Source organism: Chiloscyllium plagiosum, chromosome 33 (genome assembly GCF_004010195.1).
Source record: "Chiloscyllium plagiosum isolate BGI_BamShark_2017 chromosome 33, ASM401019v2, whole genome shotgun sequence".
Lineage (NCBI taxonomy): Eukaryota > Metazoa > Chordata > Chondrichthyes > Orectolobiformes > Hemiscylliidae > Chiloscyllium > Chiloscyllium plagiosum.
Genome location: NC_057742.1, coordinates 25,765,110 through 25,790,997, shown reverse-complemented (window position 1 = coordinate 25,790,997; position 25,888 = coordinate 25,765,110). Strand labels below are relative to the sequence as shown.

The 25,888-nt window shown below is 40.3% G+C and overlaps 1 protein-coding gene across 1 annotated transcript; it reads right to left on the bottom strand.

Annotated features, from left to right (window-relative positions):
* Positions 1-8,738: 8,738 nt before the first annotated feature.
* Positions 8,739-24,822, bottom strand: tmub2 (transmembrane and ubiquitin-like domain containing 2). The gene is made up of 3 exons (XM_043675169.1): positions 24,637-24,822; positions 19,334-19,954; positions 8,739-11,101 (listed from the first exon to the last, which is right to left on the bottom strand). Exons 2-3 carry the CDS (start codon positions 19,930-19,932, stop codon positions 10,750-10,752), a joined length of 951 nt encoding a protein of 316 aa, XP_043531104.1. The 5' UTR covers positions 19,933-19,954; positions 24,637-24,822; the 3' UTR covers positions 8,739-10,749.
* Positions 24,823-25,888: the final 1,066 nt, after the last annotated feature.

Genomic DNA, 25,888 nt, shown 5'->3' with positions numbered 1-25,888 from the left:
AAGTTCCTTTTTTTTGATGTTACTAATGCATCATCGTGACGGACAGTAAGTAAAAGATCATTTGTTGTAAATATTTATAATGATCTCTCACCATGCTGACTTGGGAGCCTCGTACACACTCTCCATTTTTAACATCAAGCTCACTTTTATGTAGAATACTACAGATATTTGGCACTGGAGCAGTATTTATTATTCTTCTCTTTAGCAGCGTGTGTTATTACATTGCTGAAGTTCCATTGGGGTGTTAAAGGATAACTCATGTCAGTATTTTAATATACTGAGATTGGCTTTTCTGTAGTCAAGGTTAGAGTGGTGCTGGAAAAGTACAGCAGGTCAGGCAGCATCCGAGGACCAGGAAAATTGACGTTTTGGGCAGGAGCCCTTCCTAATGAAGGGCTCCTGCCCGAAACGTCAATTTTCCTGCTCCTCAAATGCTGCCTGAGCTGCTGTACTTTTCTAGCACCACTCTAATCTTGACTCTGATCTCCAGCATCTGCAGTCCTCACTTTTGCCTAGTTGATTTTAACTTTTCTGTAGTTATTTTGGTATTATTAGTGACACTGCCAGGCATATCTATACTATCTGTACAGATGGTTTGCCTAATATTTCATAACAGCACTGTTATGTCTGTATTTGCATTACATTGTTAACTATGTCCATACTTGACTCTAACAGATATCCCTATTACTAGTTTATTTTTTTAAAATTAATATCTAGCGAATTTAGCAACTCCATTATTACAATGAACTGTGATTATGTTAATAATGCATTAAGAACTAGAATTTTTGTTTCGTGTGCATATGTGGGGCAAGTGGTCATGACCTGCAGACCAGATGAGCATGAGCACAGAGTAATCTTGTAAACGTGCTATTTATAGATGAATGTTACATTTCGCTATGCATATTTGCTGTGTGTCTAGATTTACTAGCTATGAGCTGATAGGGGTGTCATGGTGGCTCAATAGTTAGCACTCCTGCCTCAGCGCCAGAGACCCAGGTTTGATTCAAGCCTCGGGTGGACTGTCTGTGGAGTTTGCACGTTCTCCCCGTGTCTGTATGGGTTCCCTCTGGGTCCTCCTGTTTCTTCCCACAGTTCAAAGATGTGCAGATTAGCTGGATTGGCCATGGGAAACATAGGGTTATAGGGATAGGGTAGGGGGTGGGAGCTGTTCAGAGGGTCACTGTGGACTCAATGCCTCCTTCCACGCTAGAGATTCTATGAAAGATTTATGATTTTTTTTTACTGAAACTGCTATGGTTCCTTCATTGGAACTAATAAAAGCTTAATTTGCCTTTGTGAAAATGAGTATCCTTAATATCTTTATTATTGGAAGCAGAGATTTTTCTGGTCGCACTGAAAGCCTCATGGTTGTATTTGGCTTTTGTCGTGAAACTGGAAACGCAAGTTTTATTTACTATTTTGATGCAGTTTTGAGCAGGGCAATGTGTGTTATCACTCTTGTTGGGGGAGGGGTGGAAAAACAAGGTATACAATATTTTGGCACTCACGTTTTTGTGACTTGTGCAGTGACACTGAAATGTGCATGCGGTTATCTGTCAATAGGGTCCTGTAAGTTTTAATTTGTAATACATACATATCCCCAAACAAAATGCTGGTTCACTGTATATTTCTGTAACTCTTAGTGACTACATGCTGCTTCAGTGTAAATAAAAGTGTACAGTTGAACTCTGAATATTTTGTTTTCCTGTCTATCTTGATCTCAGTGGTAAATTACTTTTACCAAATAAATTCCGATTTATTTTTACTTCTTTTGTTTCTTAGAATGTATGCAGAACAAGAGGATTCCCTTATATTTCATACTGATGCTGGCTCTCTGCAAGAGTCAACTCACCTAGTACCATTTCTGTCTTCTCCCTGTAGCTATGCAACTTTTAATCTTCTAAAGGGAACTAAATAAATTGAAGGCTTAATTTAGTCTCCCTCTACTCCACAATTGGGCATTAGTGTTTTTTCTTGTTTTGTTGCTAATTGGTGTCTTCTGGTTTTCAATTGTTCCCACAGTGAGAACAGTTTCTCCCCATGATCTTCTCCAAAGAGAACAGCTTCATGTTTCGGAAATACCATCGTTGGGAACTAGTTCTGCATCACTCCAATTGATGCTGAATATAGTTTTATCATAGCTTCTTTTTGTATAATTTGCTGTTATTCATAAAACAAAAATCCTGTATATATTCTTTCAACCTGTCCTGCCAATGATTTTGCGCAGTCTCTAAGCCCCCTACAGCTCCTTTAGAACTAACCTCTTCTGTTAGCTCTCCTTATTGTTCCTAGTTCAGGGAATCATTTCATATGTGTGTCTATTAAATTCTGTTTGCAATTTGTCAGTCCATTCTACCAAATTTCACTAATCAATGTTCATTAAGGAAAGAGGTCTGCTGGGTGAAGGTTTAAATATCCATCACTAAGAGTGACATGGTAGCACTGCCACTGACCAATTTGGCAGAATCTTTAAAAGGGATTGTTCCTAGACCGAGGGAACTGATGAGTGGGAGGAAAAAACCTACTTGATCTAATCCTCACCAATCTACTTGTTTGGAGGGGTAAAATCTCCACAGGTTGGAATCATACCTAGCACCTAGACAACATGGACCTCAACCATCTTAGTCTAAGGACGTAATTGTAGAAGTTCATCAGAGTAGTGTCTTAGGCCCACCCATCTTCAGCAGCTTCACAATGACAGCTGCTGAAGCAGCGTTTGTTCATTTGCAGCAAAACTCATAGACAAGTAACATTTGTGGCACAAAGGGTAACAATAATCCAGCAGGTTACAGACCTGTAAGCCTTATGTCAGTGGTAGGAAAATTATTGGAAAAGAGTCTCCGGGACAAGATCTATATGCATTTGGAAACAAATGGGCTGATTAGCAACAAACAATATGGTTTTGGCTGGGGGAAGTCATCCTCACCTAACTTGATTGTATTTTATGAAGTGGTGAAGATGATGGAAGGAAAAGCAGTTGATGTCTATATGGACTTCACTAAAGCCTTTGGCAAGGTCCATCATGGCAGACTGGTGCAAAATATGGAAGTCACATGGTATTGGTGAGATCTGAAACAATGGATATAGAACTGGCTTAGTCATAGACAGTAATGGTGGAAGGATGCTTTTTAGAATGGAGGACTGTGACTAGGGGTGTTCCAGAGGGATCTGTGCTGGGACTTCTGTTCATGGTCTACATAAATTATTTGGTGGAAAACATACTAATTAGACCAGGGAAGTTTGCAGATGATACAAAGATTAGTGAAGTTGCAGATAATGAGGATTGTCAGAGGATATAGATCGGTTGGAGGCAGAAAAATGGCAGATGGAGTTTAATCCAGACAAATGTGAGGTGGTGTGTTCTAGAAGGTCAAGTACAGGTGGAAAATTAGACTGAATGGCAGAACCCTTAGTATTAATATACTGAGATCTGGGTGTGCAGGTCCACATATCACTGAAGATGGCAGCATAGGTAGATTAGGTAGTTAAAAATGCCTGTTGCATACTTACTTTCATTGGAAAGGGCATAGAGTAAAAGTGTATATGTAGCTTTATAGAACTGGGTGGTGTGTGTATGGAATGAGCTGCCAGAGGAAATGGAGGAGGCTGGTGCAATTACAGCATTTAAAAGGCGTCAGTAAGGGTATATAAATAGGAAGGGCTTAGAGGGTGTTATGAAGATGTAGAGGTGCACTGCACCTTTTTAAGAGATGAAGAGCTCGCAAGGACTGAAAAAGCACAGAGTTCTGAACAATATAACACTTGATCGAAATAAATAGCAGCAGCTGGGTTGCCATGAAATAAAAACAAAATTTGGCCAATCAGTTTAAATTATGTCCCAAGATACCAAAATCTAATCAAATTTGATTTTAGTATTTTGATATTAAAACCAATTTGATGTTTTGGAGTATAAAACCGGACATTTTGAACAATTGGGGGATAACTGCCAAAGATCATTGGTGGGCGTCACGGTGGCCCAGTGGTTAGCACTGCTGCCTCACAGCGCCAGAGACCCGGGTTCAATTCCCGCCTCAGGCGACTGACTGTGTGGAGTTTGCGAATTGGCCAGGCTAAATTGCCCGTTGTGTTAGGTAAGGGGTAGATGTAGGGGTAGGGGTATGGGTGGGTTGCGCTTCGGCGGGGCGGTGTGGACTTGTTGGGCCGAAGGGCCTGTTTCCACACTGTATGAAATCTAATCTAATCTAATCATCAAATGTAGATTTCTAGTTGAAGAGCTCTCTGAAAGGTACCGGTCTGTGGGGAGTGCACAGAACATAGAGGCTGATCTGGAGAAAATCCACAAAGGAGAATCAGCAAAGCTGACTGGTTTTGAAATATGATTTTTATTTGTAATTTAAAAACAAATTGGGCTAGTATTGTTGAATGGGAGGTAAAAGATAGGTTTAAGAGAAAGGAGTTGTAAATAGTTGTTGGGTTTAATATTCTCTGTTGGACTAAGTTGTTAATTTTTACTTTAAATAGTGACCTCTGGGATAATTCTCTGCCTCTCAAATTTTAACAGATTAGAGCATGGGGTGAATCTTTTCTGTGTGGTTGGTTTAAATTAGGAGAGGGGTTTAGCCTGTGTTATAACAAGGGATATGGGCTAAGTGCTGGCAAATGGGACTGGATTAGGTTAGGATATCTGGTCGGCACGGATGAGTTGGTCTGTAGGGTCTGTTTTTGTGCTGTACATATCTATGACCCTAAACTTCAATTTGGCCACACTGGGCATATCATATATAGTTGTGGTCACCACACTACCAGAAGGATGTGGATGTTTTGGTGAGGGTATAGAACAAGTTTACTGGGATGTCATCTGGAATGGGGGATTTTAGCTATGAAGAAAGGGTGGATAGACCGTTTGTTTCCATTGGAGCGCAGAAGATTGAGGGGTGATCTGATAGAAATTTCTAAGATTGTGAATGGCAGAGTGGAAAGTATGTGACTTTTTCCCCAGGGTGGAGAGGTCAATTACTTGAAGACACAAGTGACATTTTGACCATCCATTTTAACACTGTTGGCACAGGCTTGGAAGGTGAATGGGCCTGTTCCTGTGCTGCACTGGTCTTTGTTTTAAAAGTGCCAAGAAATTATCATCTCCTCTTGACATGCAAGGGCACCATCATTGGTGGAAACCCACTGTCAGCATCCTAGGAGCTTTACTGACCAGAAACACAACCAGCCATATAAAGTGTGGCTACAAAAGCAGGTCAGAGGCAAGGAGTTCTTAGCTACCTGACAAAAGAGCTGTGTTCTGAAAGCTAGTACTTCCAAATAAACCTGTTGGACTATATGTTGTGATTTTTAACTTTATCCACCCTGGTTAGTACTGGCACCACCTCCTCATTTTCCTTCAGTCATTGGTCAAATTTGTTCTATTAGCACTGTAGGTATCCCTAGATCCACAAACTACAATAATTCAAGAAGGCAGCTGACTATCATCTTTTCAAGGCAATTAGGGATGCATGAGAAATGCAGGCAGAGCAGGAACAACTATTTACCATAAATTCTTAAAAGGTCTTTGAGGTAAGGCATTTTTATTTCTGATAGTGGTGTAGTAATGGAGTGAGAAAATAGTGCAGATTCACATCACTGAAAAGAAAACCTAAAATATCTTAAAGGCATATGTAACAACACTAGGGAAACAAGAACTTGGAGTAGAGACCAAAGCTGTTCTACCATTTGATATAAGCTCTCGAGCTGCACCTCCAATTTTCCACCCATTGTCATTTCCTTGACTCCCTCGACACCAAAAATCTGCTTCTCCAATCCTTAAATGTATTCAACAATGAAGCTTTCTTAATTCTCTAATTTGGAGAATTCAAAAGATTTGGAACTCAAGTATTTTTTCCTCATCTGTCCTAAATGATTGGCTCGTCTCCTGAATATTTTAAGATTCCCAGGTCAAAACTAGTTTAACTAAACTTATTTCTGACAGGCAATCCCAAAATCACAATGTTGAGGATTTAGACTTCCAACCTGTTGTGGATCAAGTTCATTACTAGCAGTGCTGTACCAAACTTCACACTGAAAACACACTTTAGTGCCTTTGAGCCATCAAATATGATACTTTGTATTTCTAGTCTTCCAAAGTTGGTGTTTTATGAATAGTTGGATCATTTTATCACTGCTAGTATTCCTTCCTACTTTCCTTATTGCTTTTTTTCATAGTACTGATAACAAGGATGCAAGTATACTGCTTGCAACTTTCCTGTGTGCATTTGATTGGTAGGAGCCTCAATGTACTTAATATTGGCCCTTGTAATAAATCTCAGTCCTAAATGATTGGCAGTTTGCAAGTGAGCAGAGTGCTCACTCATACCCCTCAATCATTAAAGACATTGTATTAATAAGAAAGTCCAATAAGGAAATTGGGCTAATTTTGTTTTAAACCTGAATATGGAACACACTATCACTAGTATTTATGACAAACACATTTTAGGAGAAAACTAGGTAAATAAAAGAAAGGGAAAGAATTGGGTGAGAGAGAAGTGGGCAGCACGGTGGCACAGTGGTTAGCACTGCTGCCTCACAGTGCCAGAGACCCAGGTTCAATTCCCACCTCAGGCGACTGACTGTGTGGAGTTTGCACCTTCTCCCCGTGTCTGCGTGGGTTTCCTCCGGGTGCTCCGGTTTCCTCCCACAGTCCAAAGATGTGCAGGCCAGGTGAATTGGCTATGCTAAATTGCCCATAGTGTTAGGCAAGGGGTAAAGGTAGGGGCATGGGTGGGTGGGTTGCGCTTTGGCGAGGCGGTGTGGACTTGTTGGGCCGAAGGGCCTGTTTCCACACTAAGTAATCTAATCTAAAAGTGGTGCTCATGCAAGGTATTAACATTAGCATGAACTAGCTGCACTAAAAGGCTTGTTACTGTGCAGTAATCTACCCTGAGACTTAGCTGTCATTGGCAACAATTATAGGTGCCTGGAATTCCATCCATCCTGCTAGTGTATATGTCTTACCTTGAAGCACACTGCCATAAAATGTGTGTAAATTACACTTCAGAGGCAGCATAGGAATAAAGTCAGATGTACAGCATGGAAACAGACCCTTTGGTCCAACTCATCCATGCCAATCAGATATCCTAAGTTAATCCAGTCCCATTTGCCAGCATTTGGCCCATATCCCTCTAAACCCTTCCTATTCATGGACCCATCCAGATGACTCTTAATTGTTACAATTGTATCAGCCTCAACCACTTCCTCGGGCAGCTCATTCCATACACCCTCTGCATGAAAATGTTGCCCCTTAGGTCTCTTTTATATCTTTCCCCTCTCGCTCTAAACCTATGTCTTCTAGTTCTGGACTCCCCCAAACCAGGGAAAAGACTTTGTCTATTTACCCTATCCATGCCCCTCATGATTTTATAAACCTCTGCACAGGTCAGCCTCCAAAGCTCCAGGGCAACAGCCCCAGCCTGTTCACCTCTCCCTCTAGCTAAAACCCTCCAATGCTGGCAACATCCTTTCTGAACCCTTAAGTTTCACAACATTCTTCCTATGAATTGCACACAATATTCCAAAAGTGGCCTCACCAATGTCCTGTATGGCCACATGACCTCCCAACTCCTATACTCAATGCTCTGACCAATAAAGGAAATCATACAAAACACCTTCACTATCCTATTTACCTGCGACTCCACTTTCAAGAGCCTATGAATCTGCACTCCAAGGTCTTTGTTCAGCAACACTCCCCATGACCTAAAGTGGTAAAGCCTGCCTTGATTTGCCTTTCTAAAATACAGCACCTCACATTTACCTAAATTAAAGTCCACCTGCCACTCCTTGGCCCATTGGCCAATCTGGTTAAGATCCTGTTGTAATCTGAGGTAACTACTTTCACTGTCCACTACATCTCCAATTTTGGTGTAATCTGCAAACTTACTAACTATACCTATGTTCACATCTAAATAGTTTACATAAATGACGAAAAGCAGTGGACCCAGTACCGATCCCTGTGGTATACCACTGGTCACAGGCCTCCAGTCTGAAAAGCAACCCTCCACCTGTTTAAGGCAATTATGTTGCTGAGAGTAGAAGTGACACCTTTAAATTGTAACACCTTAGCATCAAGTCACTAAAAAATATACAACGTTGTACATCCTGTTTTCAAAAACAGAAGTATACATCAACTGTTCAAAAAAAAGTGTTTTATGTAAATTATAGAAAAGTTGGTCCAGGTCTTTAAGTGAATGAAGTAAACTGATAAAGGTTTTTAAATACTGCTGTTACAGAAGTAGGTTAGACAATGTCTTAAGCCAGACCAACAAAAAAAAATTAACCTTACATGAGATTAGATGGAAGAATTTTTTTCACTTAGTAAAACTAGCGATAGTTAACATCCTTTAAAATGTATGTTTTGTTCATGAGATAATGCAGCAGTCATAGATATGCAAATACTTGATGAAAAACTGTATACAGCTGATAGTTAAATATCTAGACAGTATTATTGTGACACCTGGGATTTTGAAATTTAGCTTTGGGGCTAAAATATTTATTAAAGGAATTCAAATTTTTTAAAAATTATTTTCTTCAGAATTAAAATTATTGAAGAGCAATTTAGAGAAGCAACATAGGCAAATTAGATGTATGTAATGTCATTTAATGAGATGGCATGGTTGGAGACTGAAATGAATTCTCACCAGTGCACCACCTCCAATCAAGCTCATTGCTCCTTGTAGTACTGGATCAGTATTAATTCCCTGTATCATGCACATAAATGAACTGCAAACCAGAACTCGTTTCTGTCTTTTATTACATTCAATGAGCTGTTATTGCGAAACAAAGGGAGAACATTTCAGAAATATTAGATTTTAAACCCAATAACCCAATGCCCCTTTCAGCACAATGCAGGCCTGTTCTACAGATCTGAAAATAAACAGCAATATTTTAAAATCACAAAGGCACAAACAATTTTTAAAAAGTTATAAAAGCAGCAGAGGTATTGATAATTCCTTTTAGACATTTGCTATGCTGAATCCCTTTTAGGTAACCAACATATTTCCTCAACTTCTAGCCACAATATTTCCCCTCCAACCTGGATGCTTTCATATTTTGGATTCATCAACTCATTCCCCCACCCCCACATTTTCCAGTACTAGCCAACATCAGACTTCCTAACTTTGTGCGCTACACTCCTTTTCCTTCAGGTTCCCCACTGTTTATACATTGACTATCATTGTATTTTCTCTTTCCCAAGCGTTCAACCTTACTTTTCCTATCTTTACCTTAGTATATGCTGGAGTTCTGATTTTCTGCTGAAAATAACTCCGAAACAAGCCAGTCTCTCTTCATAAAGGTTATTTTAAAGCAGTGACACCTGAGAAGTACTGATTAAGCATACATCAATTGAGGAAATCTTTGCTGTAGTTCCTGTGGAACTACAGACTCAGTAAGATTCAGATGCACTTATACCCCATCTAACAGTCAACAAATTTGGTGAATTGCTCCTTTTTACAATATTAAATCTGTGGATTTAAAATTGTAAGCAATATTCCAATAAAATCTCTGCTGCTGTTGTACTCAAAGTTTATACCATGTTTCTCAGTTTGCCGTGGTAATTTCTTAGTAAAGCTCCTGTTTCTGATTATAAAATAAGTTGTCCCATTATCCACTAGTCCACGTTTTAAAAAAATATCTGCTGCTCTTTTCTGGTTGTAGAACTTTACTTCTCTATAAAGCGGTCTAATTTGTTCACTGCTAGCTTCACTTCTTTCCCCTTTCAGACTCTGATTTTTAACTGCAACTGTTTAATTTTAGGATAACATGATATTAGAAAAGCAGTCATGGAACAAACCAGAGATTGGACATATTTTAATAGTTATGCAAATACAATGGTTGCTGCACCTTAACATGATTAAGCAATTATAAAAAAATCATGTAAATATTACATAGCCTGACATTCAAAAAAAATCAGGGGTAAAACTCGTAGAATTGATCATCTGCTGAGCTCCTTTGCCGACTGCCATCAATAAAGGCATTCAGCAGCATCACGGACAAGAAAAGGATACACCTTTTAAATGTGTCTCCATCTCCCTAACGTTTGAAGACCACTGTAACAACATACTACAGCACCTTCTTTGTCCACGTAACAAGGCCTTATTTCTTGGTGCAATCATTGGCTTTTTTAGTATTAACTTTACAGTAACACAGACACTCATCTCCTAAAAAAAGAGCTTACAAGCTGACTACTGATACTGTAATTATAATGGTGCTTGGATAAATGCATGCTTAACGCATGTCAAATTTCTATTCACTAGCACTATGGGAAATCCAATCACATATCTTCAATGCCATACGGGGTGGGATATTTCCGATGGTCAAGGATAATCTATGAGCATAAAATTTGAATCTTCATACAGGCAGTTTAATCTTCATTGAATGCAAGACCTTTAGATTTTTTTGGGAGATAAATTTGCTTTGCATTTATCAGGATTTGACAATATGAAAAATTTAGTTCAATGTAACCTTACCCTTTTTAATAAGTCAACAGTAAAAGTCCCAATTTCCGATTCATTGCAAATGATCATTGTTCTAGCTAGGTTTTGTTTAAATTTGTAACATTAAATTCTAGTAACTGCCAACAGCATGGTACTCAAAAAGTCAGTGCCAAGCTGGATCCCCTTGTTTTTTAAAAAAAAAGTACACTGGTTCCACATCACATCTTATTTCAACATTGACCAGTAACACCACATTCAGTTGGGCTGGATAAGCAATGATCAAGATGAATGAGAATATATCACTGTGTCTTTATCGACCATAAATGCCGAACACGAGAAAACTGAAGAAAACAGTAACACCAACCAGCGAAACTGTTGCTGGTGCAGTGAAGAACTGGCGATAGTTAATGCGGTAGTACCAGACTACAGCAAGCATGATGACAAAAACTGGGATCATCAGATTGCCAACGTTAAGGGCAGCTTGGTTCTGTTCCACCACAGAGGACACAGTAGGGCTGGGGGAGGATGAAGTCTGCGAAATGTGACAGTGGATCACACAGTTGTCAGTGATGTTGAGGGAGCCAAGGGTGCGGGAATGGTCTTGCAGAAGCTGGCCCTGGTAAATTAACTTCATTTGCTGCTCTTGCCCTGGGAAGTATTTGCTAGGAGAGAGAAACAGGGCACAAGGAGAAAAATGGAAAGAAACAAATTAAACAGAAAATTAGAACAACTGTCATAAGTGCTAAATAAAGTGAGGGGGGTCAGGTAACATATTAGCTTTGGTGACATTGAAACAAAATCGATACTTGACTATAAAAGACAGTGTTTCCATTATATTGTTCAGTCAATTTGCTCTTCACCACCTGAAGTTTCTGATCTTGATGGGATGTGGTTCCTCAGAGATCAAGCACTCTTTTATACTTTGTCCAGATGACTACTACTTGGATGGGAGCACAGGCAGTAAGCGATGTCCACACATGACATATTCATGAGGGGGTTTGGAAAAGAGTGGTTGCCAAAGAGCAATTAGTGAGAGGCTCTTGCTAGCTCACTGCAGAAGACAACTGCAGCTTCTGTTATCTCAGATGCTATCAACTAGTTCAGCAAAGACTGGCAATTTATCGTGGCACATCTTGCTGATTTCTGTGGCTCTATTAAATGACTTAACATCAGTCTCAATTGATCTAACACCTGCTGTCAAAATTAGCATCTGAGAGCAGGCTTCAGACATAGCACATTAAATCCCCACAATATGGAAAGAGCCATCTTCACTTATGGTTTTACTAAGAATTTAATTGTTGAATAAACCAGAGTAATTTGAGAATAATTAAAACAGTTTTTGTAGCCATATGCTCTAACATCCTCACTTTGTTTTCTATTCATTACTTTTAACCTCACTGAAGCCCAAATCCCCAGACTCAACATACAATGAAGTTACACTGCTTGATTATTTCTAACCTTCACTCACTGTACAGGTGTTCATTTCGGAATAGGTATGAGGAATTTATTTCCGCAACTCCTGACATAACCTTTAATATTTAATTTAATTCCGATACACAATAAACTGTCCAATGCGTTGACCTGTTGGCCTGGCCCATGTTATTCATTTGAGGGGCATCACTCACCATAATATGAGAAAACTGACTTGTTTCATTATGCATACATGAGGAGCTGCAATGAATTCACAGTTTCTCTTTCAGTATTTTGATGTTGTTAGTGAAAGTGGTTGCCAGCAAAACAGCAAGCATCTTTGAACCAAAGTGGAAAATGTTCTCCAAATAATAAATGTTTGAATGGAACTGCATTAAGGTTTTCTATAAATGAAAGATAATTTATGTTCTTGCCATGTTTCTCATGGTGAAATTAGTGCTAGAGATGGGTTATTTCAAATAATTGACTTGATTATCATTTTAAAGTTATGATGTCCCCTTATTATCCACAGATTCTTCCATTGTTCAGCATCAATTACAGCTAGCATTCACCATTACCTATTTGTCACTAAAGCTGGGATTTAAAATGTACCGCAATCAACCATATAGTCAATGATGAAAAAACGAGGGCACAGAAACCTTTGATGGCTTTAAGCAACAAGGGACCCCTGGGTTTAATTCACTACAATGAGAATTTAAAATAGAAAATAATAGGGAAAGAAAATATTCGGCACCAGAAAATTGCACCAATTGAATGAGGCAATTAACATTAATTGAAAACATCCAAGGTTACTGGGAAACAAATCCTCTTTTTCAAATTTAATAAAACTTGTCATGTTATACATGAAGGACTGGGAAACAGACCTGAGCCATTCTAATTTATTGCAACACACAGTCTTTTATTGGGTATTTCAATTCTGAAAATGGATAGAAATATGAATGTCCAAATTCAGAAGGAATCGGAGAGAAGTCCTAGAATACCAAACAAACAGTCTCTCTGCACAAAAAGCAAGGAATCTTAATTTGCACGAATGAATTAGCTTTTATGATGCAAATCCATAAATTAAATCAAACTCTTCTCAATGTATCATGTGGGATATATATAGTCTGGGCAGAATAGAAGGCTTTCCCCAAACAATCAGTTCAATTCCTCATCCCCGCCAAATATTTCCTTCCACTTCAGACTGCCACTAGCAGCTCTTCAGTTCACCCAGGTGACAACCAATTAGCCAGAGAGCCTGATCCAGAAGCTATCTAGCAAGGACGAGGAGACAACTTCAAAGTAGCTGTTCCTTTTACTACTCCAGAGAGAGATTTAAACAGCCAATTAAAATTAATACAGCACAATATTCCAACAGTATTAAAAAATTGTTAGACACTAGCAAATAGCATGGAAAGATTTTTTGCTATATTAGAGAATGAGCACACATTTTGGCCAACAGATCAAAACATTGCTTTTTAGGAAGTATCACTATGTATAATGTCCAACATGGCTGCCAAGTCACAACAGTTAGCTAATAGAATAACATTTTTCTTTGTTTTCTAACCCAGCAATGTAGCTACTAATGTAGAACAGATAAGTCCAATAAAATAATATTTCCCTCCCCTCCTCTATCAGCGTTCCGGAAAGACCACTCCCTCCGCGACTCCCTCGTCTGGTCCACACCCACCACCAACCCAACCTCCACTCCCGGCACCTTCCCCTGCAACCGCAAGAAATGCAAAACTTGTGCCCACACCTCCCCCCTCATTTCCCTCCAAGGCCCCAACCCGGGTCTCTGGCGCTGTGAGGCAGCAATGCTAACCACTGTGCCACCGTGCCGCCCACAAATTCACCTACACCTCCACACAAATCATTTACTGCATCCGCTGCACCCGATATGGCCTCCTCTACATTGGGGAGACAGGCCACCTACTTGCAGAATGTTTCAGAGAACACCTCAGGGACATCCGCACCAACCAACCCAACCACCCCATGGCTGAACACTAACTCCCCCTCCCACTCCGCCAAGGACATGCAGGTCCTTGGCCTCCTCCATCGCCAGACCATGGCAACACGATGCCTGGAGGAAGAGCGCCTCATCTTCCACCGAGGAACCCTCCAACTACAAGGGATGAATTTAGATTTCTCCAGCTTTCTCATTTCTCCCCCCCACCTTATCTCAGTCCCAACCCTCGGACTCAGCACCGCCTTCTTGACCTGCAATCTTCTTCCCGACTTCTCTGCCGCCACTCCCTCACCTTAACCTCCTTCCACCTATCGCATTCCCAACGCCCCTCCCCAAGTACCTCCTCCCTATCTTTTAGATTAGCCTGCTGGGCACACCCTCCGCATTCCTGTTGATTCTCCTGTTCCTTGGATGCTGCCTGACCTGCTGCGCTTTTCCAGCAACACATTTTTCTTTTCTGATCTCCAGCATCTGCAGTCCTCACTTTCTCCCAATAAAATAATAAGGTCCGCCAATTTTAGCAGATGGGGCTATCCATCTACACCCAAGTTGAATCCCTTCTTACAAAGACAATTTAAATTCTATTCTTGGTCTGCGAATAATATATAGGCCAATAAAGTGAGGGAATGCTAGATTAGATTAGATTACATTACAGTGTGGAAACAGGCCCTTCGGCCCAACAAGTCCATACCGACCCGCCAAATACCCCTACATTTACCCCTTACCTAACACTATGGGCAATTTAGCATGGCCAATTCACCTGACCTGCACATCTTTTGGACTGTGGTAGGAAACCAGAGCACCCGGAGGAAACCCACGCAGACACGGGGAGAACATGCAAACTCCACACAATTAGTCGCCTGAGGCAGGAATTGAACCCGGGTCTCCGGCGCTGTGAGGCAGCAGTGCTAACCACTGTGCCACCGTGCCGCCCACCGGCACGGCGGCACAGACATGGTCTTCTTCACTCTTCCAAACAAGTGCCAGATGACTCAGATGGTATTTCTCTTGACTTAAAAGAAATGAGGATCCTACTCTCACTCAAGGATGTCACACATAATCAAAGTCAGCATTTCATACAATAATTAGAGACAATTGCATGGTCAGACATGCAAGCCTTTGAGTGAGATGTTTAAGTCTGGCCCTCTCTGCCTTGCTGATCCGTTTCCATTGAAACGGAAGGTTCCAAAGCATCACTCAAATAATAGGTGGTTCTATCAATCAATACCATTTAAATCAACCATCAGTTACCTCACTGTTGCTTGTAGGACATCATTTTTGCACAAAATGGCTGAGATTCACACCTCTGTAGCAAATGTGGCTACATTTCAAGGCAGTATTATTTACTCTCCATGTTGCAACTTGTGATAGGAGATAGTGATAATTATCTCATTATAAAAGCCAAACTCTTGCTTTGAAAATCACTTGGACCTCAATCTGCTCACATGGTATTTGGACTCCACACTTTGCAATGGTTTTATCTCCAGCTGCCCTATGACTATCTGATGTAACCTGTACACTAATAGCATATTTAGTGGCAGAACTAAAAAAAAAGCTGCTTTACCAGCTTTGAAATAGTGACCGACAAAAAGGACACTGGACAAGGTTTTGGCGTAGGAAACAGTTTTTGTAAATATTCACAGTTCTTGGTACGAGAGATGGAGCTTGCTCTGGAGTGCATTGATAAGGAACAATTTCTAGAATCATTTGAAAATACTTTCCTCAATTGGGATCCAAAAACATTTTAGTTGACAAGGACTAGAGCTTTTGAATTTCTATCTATACAATCTTCTGATAGTGATCCAATAAGATAACCACATGAATAAGGATGGATGTGTCACAGCTGTAGTTAAGCTGCAACTTTGGATGCAGATTTATAGTTCATAGAGAGAGAGAGAGTTATTACGGTCTCTGGAATTAAACTTCCAGAGTACCACAGTTGAATAATCACGTTAAAATAATGTATTTTCACAGTTCAGTGTAGTCAGTGAATCTCATGATCAAATTATATGAAGCCAATCTGGATCTCTCCAGACAGGATGAATAACTTACATTTGTATACCACTGCTTATACCCTCAGCACATCTTACTTTTGAAGTATTGTGATTAGATTAGATTAGATTACATTACAGTGTGGAAACAGGCCCTTCGGCCCAACAAGTCCACACCAACCCGCCGAAGCGAAACCCACCCATACCCCTACATTTACCCCTTACCTAACACTACGGGCAATTTAGCATGGCCAATTCACCTGACCCTGCACATCTTTGGACTGTGGGAGGAAACACCGTGCCGCCCACAACCACTGTGCCACCGTGCCGCCCACAACCACTGTGCCACCGTGCCGCCCACAACCACTGTGCCACCGTGCCGCCCACAACCACTGTGCCACCGTGCCGCCCACAACCACTGTGCCACCGTGCCGCCCACAACCACTGTGCCACCGTGCCGCCCACAACCACTGTGCCACCGTGCCGCCCACAACCACTGTGCCACCGTGCCGCCCACAACCACTGTGCCACCGTGCCGCCCACAACCACTGTGCCACCGTGCCGCCCACAACCACTGTGCCACCGTGCCGCCCACAACCACTGTGCCACCGTGCCGCCCACAACCACTGTGCCACCGTGCCGCCCACAACCACTGTGCCACCGTGCCGCCCACAACCACTGTGCCACCGTGCCGCCCACAACCACTGTGCCACCGTGCCGCCCACAACCACTGTGCCACCGTGCCGCCCAGGTGACTGCTGCTATGAAATGATTAAATTAGTGTGTGCTAATTCACTGTTAAGACATTAAGTGGAACAGGACATTGGATCCTAATTATTTGCAAAGCTCACAGTCACTTATTACCTCACGGACGGACGGGAGGAGGAAAGAAAGAAAGAAGGAAAGGAGAGAGAAACATTAGATATGGCTGATAAGCACGTTTTACTTATAAGCACAAAAACCATAACTACATAAAAGTCAAATCAAGGTTTTGCCTGAAACATATTAGTCTAACAAATAAACTTGTATACAAACATATACAGACAATCCCCAGGTTGCAAATGGGTTCTGTTCTTGAGTCTGATAAAAGTAGATTTTTACACAAGGAGAACAACGTAGAATAATATAAAATCACAGTACGTAACCATAGGAAATATTTAAATGTCAGACCTTTAAAATTACACCCATGTAATCACATTTGTAAGTACAGTACAAGTATTTGTAGGTCAGACATTTTAAGTCAGGGACTTCTGCACCACAATCCTAATTTTAAATGCAGAGAAGGTCAGTTCTTGGTTTATCAGGCCTATTTGCAATAAACGAACTTCCAACTTGCTACAAAACGTAACAAAAATACTCCCCAAGTTGAGTCTCCAGAGAACGAGCACAAAACTTCCATGTGATTAAGGATATAGAAACCAAGAGGGTTGGGCTTCTTGAATACATCCAGTTGGTGTTCTTGAACAAATGCTTCAACAACTTAAGACTATGGTGACATGGCACCTCCCTCAGTATGTTTGTCTGATTTGCCACAGAACTCCTTTGACCATCTCATTAATGCCTTGAAGGCAGATTTTAAAAAAATTGTTCATGAAATATAAACAATTAGAAGGCCACCATTTATTACCCATCCCTAATTGCTCTTAAAAAAAAAGTGGTAATGGACTTGAACTGCACAATTGTAGTGTGCCTATAATGCATTTGGATGGAGTTCCAGGATATTGCCCCAGTGACAGTGAAGGACAGTGACATAGTTCAAACCGAGGGTAGAATATGGCTTGGAGGGGTTCTTTTAAGTGGTATTATTCAAATACATCTTTTGTCCTGTTCTTCTAGGTGTTAGAAATTGCAGGTTTGCAAGGGACTGACGAAGGAGTCTTGATAGGTTGTTGCAGTGAATCCTGTATATTGTAGACGCATTTGTCACTATGAACCAGGGCTAGAAGGAATTAACATTTAACACTGTGGATTAGGTGCCAAGTGGCTTACTTTGCCAGAAACATAGCTGTCAAGTTTCAAGTGTTCTTGGAGGTGCATTGTCCTAGATAATTAGTGTGTAACCCATCACACTCCTAACTTTTGCCGGGTAGATGCTGGACAGGAATTGGAAATCGCACAAATTACTCACTGCAGAATTGCCAGTCCTTGGTGTGCTCTTGTAGTCTTGTAATCACGTGACTGGTCAAGTTCAGTTTCTGCTGAATGATCTAGCAATACCACCACCACCACCCCCATTCCCAATTATATTGATGGTGGAGTATTCAGTGACCTTAATGCCCTTGAATGCAAAGGGAGATGGTTAAACCTTGTCATGCTGGAAATAGTCATTGCTGGATACCTGTGTGGCATGCAATACTGTTTGACACTCGTCAACCTAAGTCTGAATGCTGTCCAGGTCTTGCAGGTGGGCACAGACTGCTTCAAGTTTGAGGAATTACAAATGGTACTGAACAATCTGCAATCAAATTAATAGCTACTGATTAAACAGATCTGTTTAGGGTTAGGAGTGTAGTGGAACCTCCCCACCAATGTTCTGGGGCTGAGAACACTGACCTCCACCAATCGGGCCATCTCACTTTTAGCTAGCTAAGATTCCAACCACAAGACACTTGTCCCCTTGATTCCCACTATCTATAATTTTACCAAATTTGCTACTTGTGTAATAAAACAACAAACCGGGTCCAAGTCATCTTCAAAACCTTGGGTTTATGGAACAACACTAAACTCCTTGTTAATTGTGACTGGTGTATTGTGTTAACAGAGTACTGTAGTTAGCTTTTTTTTAAAAAAAGAAATTGCAAACTCAAATCCAGCTGTTTAAATTCCACATCTGAGAAAAATGTTTTTGCTTCGAGGAATTTGATTTGTAAGCACTTGACATTACTTGCAGGTGAAGTGCATTAGAACACTGTCCTGCTCAAATACAGAGAATCAACCCATTGAAGACAGCTGATGGGCCCAGAAAATTTATTGTGGCAAGCTGTTAGTAAATTTGTTAGTTTTTCTGAAGGGCAGATATAAATCTGTAGGAGAACTTGGAAAGCTCCCTCTGAAAATATTTCCATTGTATTAGTGGCTCTCAGAAGGCAGAGCTCTTCATTTGGAATCATCAAGCCAGTGATTGCCTTTGAGGTGTCAGCATCATTGAAATGCTTCAAAAACATGGATGCTGAGCTACAGTCCCCTAAAATAACAGGTGCTGTTGGCAGATCATACTTGCTAGGTACAACCAAACAAGTTACAGGGCCTTTGGCAACTCAGATGACTGTTGCTACATTAATAGAAACTAATTTATACCTACAACTATTCTGTAATAGCAATATTTTACAGCTTGTTTGTTTCACTTCCAAATATTTCAAATTACAATACTGCAAAATAAATTTGAGAATATTTTTGTAAAGAAAATTTTATTGGCATTTTAAAAATAATTTTAGTTTGTCATTTTGGAGAGTCTGACATCAAATTATTCTGCAATAAAGCAGCTTTTAAATACTGCAAACAATCTGAACGGACAAATATCTTACCTCTTCAGAAACCCAACTGTATCATCTGGTTTCACTCGTGCAACCTCTTCAGTATCATTTAAAAACTTCAGCCGCACTTGAATTTGCCCTTCACCTGTATCACCACTACCCACTGAGAGAGGGTGAACATTACAGTTCTCCAGCATTGCCCGGTCCAGTCCTTCTCCAGTGCTAATTGCACTGGTTGATGCTCGCTTGCGTAAGCCCTGTATGTTCAAGAGAGGATCGATACTCGAATCGGTTAAATTGGAAGCCCCTTCAATTGGCACCTGATCACTTGTGGGTCCATTATTTCCAGGTGATGCTCCCATCCCAGAATCATCTCCTTCCTCTGGTTTCTGCTCAACAGGTGCAGCAGCTGACTGGGCTTCATCTGCTTCAGGAGTTGCCGTATTTGCCACATACCTCTCTACACTGTTTAGGCCCACTAATGATGAGTTTGCTGTTGTAACAATGGTTCCAAATATTTGATCACTATGATCAGCAACATGAGTGGAGAGCCAGGCAAGAATAAGTGCCAGTACCAGAAGAACTATTCCACATAGAACTGTAACTTCATCACCAACTCCTTCGATAAATGTCATGGTGGTGCTGTCCATTTATAAAGAGTTCTCAAAAATACTGAAAGAAAATGAGAATAGTCAGTAATGGTGGAGCTTTAATTTACCATCCTCAGCACTAATGAACAGCTTTAATGTACAAATACATTTTGCTGTTTGCCTATTTATTGCAACCTACTCCTGATAATTAGATAAAACTATATTAAAAAATTCAAGTTCTCTAATAACTTCAAATAAGCAATGTAAATAAAATAGCAAAGTGGGAATACAAAATTAAGTTAAGCAAAAGTCAAGACAAGTTGGCAATTTACTGGAACTGATCAAGTGTGTAAGTCTAATTAGTGCAAAACAAAAATCAGAGAAAAGACAAAGAAAATTATTGTACCATGTTGCTTGATTTTTTTTCCCCCTTTAAAAGAAGAGAATTTAATTTTTGCAAAACACTATTTTTGCATTAGGTGGCAGCAGTTACTATACACAGTAAAGATTTTAAACCAAAGTATAAAGAAAGTGATATCAATAAGCAGAGAAATCAAGGTAATTTGTTATGACAGAATAGTAATAGTGCAATAACAAACTTAGTTGAAAGATTTTAAACAACTAAACACCTGAGGCAAGGCTTAGCAAATTAAGAGCAACATGGAATGATCTTGTAAATTATCTTGTGCTGGTGTACATCTTAACCAAGTCAGAGAACCACTAATCGCAATATTGGTAGAAATAGTTAAGACCAGAAAGATTAAAGGTAAAAAAGTCTTAGGAACTACTGTCAGTCACAGATGAACAATAAAGCAGTATCACATGTGCAGACTGATATTTTTAAAAAATTGAAAGAGAAACAAATGAACAATATAGGGAGAGAAACAGCTTTGTTTTCGAAAGAATATAAATCTGTAGGAGAACTTGAAAACATTCCAATTTTGATTGTGACTGAGTGCAGAGGTCTCCATCTGAAATTAACAAATCACCAGATTAGAAAGCAGTGGTGATTTCTAATGCCATTTTCCTTACCAAATTAGACCACCAAGATAAAAAGGTACAACTTAATATCTTTATGACTGAATTACAACATACAGATTTCAGAATGGAGGTCAACTGGAATCTGGTAGGTATCGTAAAGACTTTGTAGTTGTACCTTCTGTAAGCAGTTGTTAGTTGACAGGGGAAACAATATCCAATAACTTCCACTTGGATTTCCTTCTTTTATTGTGCCATAACAGACACTGAACACTTCAGACTTTAAAGCACAACTGCCAAAATAACAATGACTAAAATATAGCCACAAACTCCTAGCTTTTAAACTTTTAATTTTGACATTTTCAACTAAACCTCGTCCTCAAAAGTTTTGTTTAATGAGTGTGCTCCAGATTTCTATTATCCCCCTTTTAATATCACCTTGGGACTGCCTAAGTTGAATTTTCAGACTGTGCCATCTTCTGTAGTTTCCCACCAATGGAAATAGTTCCCCATTTGCCCCATCAAATCCATTAAATCACCTCAAACACTTCATTAACTTAGACTACACCATAATTTTCTATAATCACAGGAAAACAAGTCAAATTTATGCAATTTACCTTCATAATTTAACACTATTAGACACTATCATTCTGTTGAATTATTGCTGCAATTATCCAAAATGTCTATCCTGAACTGTGGTGCCCAGAAATGAACCAGGTTCTTCAGAGTTCTAACTAGCACTCTGCAAAGCTGTAAAGCAACCTGCATCATTTTCCACTTCAGCCCACTTGAGACAACAGGAGCAATCCAGTAACCCAAGTACAACAGAAACAGTTTTTTCTTTAGTTCCTAATTTATATCACTTAGACGTGTTTAAGTTAATAGCCTCTCTAAACGTGACCAAAAATATTCTCCTCCCATCTCACTGCTATTCAAACTGTGGACCTAAGGGATCTTCTCCGCCTCCACCTCATGTAATTCAAATCCTCAAAGTCTAACTGTTGGCTAATCTTTAAAGCCTTCATCTCATTAATATGGAGAATTTATGGATTTAACTTAAAATTGTTACCAATTGTTCAGTTGTCAGTCTCCTCTCCATTTTACTTAACTTCCTCAAAACCTTTAGCAAGCACACAGTCATTTGTCCCAACGCTAACAGAGTGACTAGCTTTTATCTCCTGTGTATTTCAAGACGTCTAGCTTCGCCATGTTCTTGACAGGATATCTTGAATCTCTTCAGTTACTGCCCTATTTTCCAACCACTCCTTCCCTTTGAATTTGTTGTTGCAACCTATGAATACCTCCCTTTGACTTTCTCTTCTAATCTGTTAAATTCAGTTTCTGCCCTGACAATAGTTAAAAGTCACCAATAGATTCTCTAAATTTGTTTATTGAGTTATCATTCATCATTGTTTTCAAGCTGACAATCACAGTTAACCTAGTCTGGGAATTACTGTTGGTAATACCAGGTAAAGGCATTAACACATTTTTATGACATTATTGAAATAGCATGTGGAGGAAAGTAAAGTAATATTCAAAATAATGCATCTCTTAACATACTGGATAAAGGTTGTCATACAAACGTGTCAACTTTTATCAAGTGAAATAACTAATCAACATGTCATCCCTTTCCCACAAAATGGGCCACATAATATAACTTTTATTAAATTGCAGGCCCTTCAGTAACTGCCTTGATCTATAGTCTTAAAATGAAGTGAACAGTATAATTATTCTCTGCCTCTATGAATCGTAATAATCAAAGTAGCTAAACTGACACTGGAATAGTCAAGCCAAGCTGTTCAAATACATTTCCATTTCAATAAAAGTCTTAAAATGTTCAGGATAACAACAAATCTGAATAAATGTAATAACTTTTATTTTAATACCATTTCTCAAGTCAAGACAATTAAAATATTGTTTAACACCTCCATTTCCTCAGTGACAAACTAGAGACAGCTCCAAAGTGTCAGTTTTGTAGGAAGCAATTCAAACCCTACATTATGTAAGTCATATCTGCACATTAATCTTTCCTTTAGAGCTCTAACATTTATCATGGGTTTCATGGGAACAGGGATGTTGTATTCCCTTTTTAAATCAGTAAGAGATTGATGAATGTTGAAAACACATAAGAAATCAAGAGATGCAATAAACTGCCTCTACACCACGCTCACGAGCGCAAGTTAAGCTAAGCACCACAAGTGGGATGTGGATGAGATCTCATAGCTTAAATGTTTATTCTGTTAGCTAAGTAATTCAAATAACAATTAGACTAGCAGAATGAATGAAAGGGTTGCTGACTTAGCTACTACTGCAAAATAACTTTTCTTGTAATCTAGACTTAAGTGAGCATCTTCATGGAAATCAAAGTATACACAATTAAGGTCAGACGATCATGTGGTTTAAAAGTTACCTTTATATATGGACAGCAGAAAACTCTAGATGTATGTAATCTGTCCTGGTTCATCTACATTAACACTAGAGTCAAGAAAGCACACTAACACCTCTACTTCTTCTGAAGGCTAAGTAAATTCAGCATGCCTACAATAACTTATCAATTATTGTAGATGCACCAAAGAAAGCAACCTATCCAGATATATCACAGCTTAGTGTGTCAACCGCTCAGCCCAAGACCACAAAAAAATTAGTGTTGTGAACACAGCCCAATCCATCACAAAAAACAGCCTTCCTTCCATCGACTTCCTCTATGCTTCCTACTGCCTCAGGAAAGCAGCCAATATAATCAAAGACCCCCCCTCTCAATCCCGATATACTCTATTACACCCTGTTTCATCAGGCAGAAAATACAAAAGTTTGAAAACACATACCAAGTTTCAAGAACAGTTTGATGGTTTATTAGACTAATTAATGGACCTCAGATTTCTCTGCACATTTTCTTTAGCTCTCACATTATTCTCTGCATTCTGTTGTTACCCTGATGTACTTAAGGTATTATTTGTCTGGATAACACAAAACAATACATCTCACTGTATCACAGTACATGTGACAATAATAAACCAAATGATCTACATTTTTGATGTTGGGGAATTAAGAAACAAGTATTTAGTTCAACTTGCACCATGACTACAGCCTGTCTAGAATTTACAGCTGCTTTGCAGTAGGCACCAACTCTTCCACACAAATGCCCATGGGTGACAGGTCACAGTTTTGAGAACAGCTGACAGGATACTGCAATACATTATATCACACCCTGGACCAAATCTCAGTTAATTTCTACATCAGTTTTAGATGTCTTGCTATACCACATTTTCACAGCACTTTTCCATAATTATTCTAGAGTTTGGTAATTTTGCACCACTCGAAGTGAAAACACTGGGTTCCAGGTACAGATATCATGCCCTTTAAAGAGTGACCATATCTTTGCCCACGCAGCCTGGTCCTGGGAAAGCTGCCAGGGCGCAGTGCAAACCCCACAGCTGGACGGCTGTGCACAATCTGGTAAACTCTGCTGTAGATAACCCCCCCCCCAAATGTGAGGGACATGGCAGAACAGGGAACCGCGAGTTCATCGCTGTGCCCATTCCGCACAGAGCGGGACAGGTTGGAACCCCCCCAACATAGTGCCCAGCCCCGGGAGAGCAGGGCTCGGCCCTCAGCGCTGTCCAGCTCACAGCAAAACACCAACTTCCAGTGGAGCCGCTCCCTCTGTCACCCTGGCCTGACCAGGCCGGACCCACCCCGCCGCAACAAACTCCGGGGAACCGCGCACCCACAAGAAAACACGCCCGTCCCTCGCTCCGCAGCGGCCTTCCTCTCCCTGCCCCTCACCTGTCCCCTAACACCATGTTCCCGGGCAGCTGGGAGTCGAAGTGCCTGCGAAATGTCGGCTCAGCAGATTCCTCCCCGACCTCCGCCACCATCAACACACACACTCAGCAAGACGTCACCACGGCCAGCGTTCCCCATGACGTCACCGCGGCCTGCGCTCACGTCGCCCCAGATGGGGGGGGCGGTGCCGTGACGTCACTTCGCCCGATTTCCCCATCGCCCGTGATATGGTGATGCGTCGTGACGTCAACGCACGGCCAAGCGGCTTGCGTCATGAGGTCACCACAGCCTGATGGTAAAGGCAATATATTTGAGGAGGCCCAGCTTCTGGGCACTTTGAATCAACAAAACTGAGAAAGTCATACAATGGAATTTCTTCCAGAAATTTAAAAAAACGTGCACAAATAAAACGTTTTACAAGATGTAGGATTTATATTAAACGTTTAAGAGAAATAAAAATAGGGAACAATGTTTTTAAACTCCTTGGCCAGACAAGAGAAACTCTGCCAAAATTCCCAATTCTGATTGTTGTTGGCAGTCTACAACATACAGACAATAAACATAGATTGTATTAGTCCTGGTGTCTGCAAGAATCAAATAATATTTACTGCATACATCACTACTTGTGAACAATTGACCAAGACTCATTTTCAAATTTGCTGTTTTCCAGTATATAAAGTACAAACAATTTTTCAGCTGTTCAGACAGAGTGGCAGTAGAAGATGTCCTGAGGTCTCTGAGAAGTATACTCCACTGTGTAAGAGGCTTTTAAAATTGAAAATAAAACTGAAATAAACAAGAAATTCAGACCATGCCATTGATATTGCCATGACCTTATCAATTTCCACTTTGTAAGACTGCTGAACAGATGAAGATTCTAATGGTTAAAGAGACAGCAACCTGTTGGCTTTATAACTGTATGACTCTATCATGGAGGAAGTGAAGAGAGCAGTGCCAAGAAAACATCACATTCCACTTCCATAGAATTATGAGGGGGCATAGTCGTTGCAGCACTGGTTATTTGATCGTCCACAGCATGCAGCTAATTAAGCCACTTGGGTGTGTAACCAGCAGACCTAACCAAGAAATAGTGGCAGCCTCCTAATGTCATGCCAGACAACCATCAAGTTCCACTGAAGTGTTGGTTATTGTGCAGGAACTCCAACTCCTTGTCCAATATCCTATCTCGGAACCTTCTTATATCCCCCTTTTGTGATGAGGAAAGGAATATGCCCCTCCATACTTGCTTTAT

Excerpts from the sequence above, each read along its gene's own strand:
- tmub2 (XM_043675169.1), bottom strand. The coding sequence starts at position 19,932 with ATGGACAGCACCACCATGACATTTATCGAAGGAGTTGGTGATGAAGTT. Across the intron at positions 11,102-19,333 it reads ACAGTTGGGTTTCTGAAGAG|CAAATACTTCCCAGGGCAAG; the intron begins GTAAGATATTTG and ends TCTCTCTCCTAG.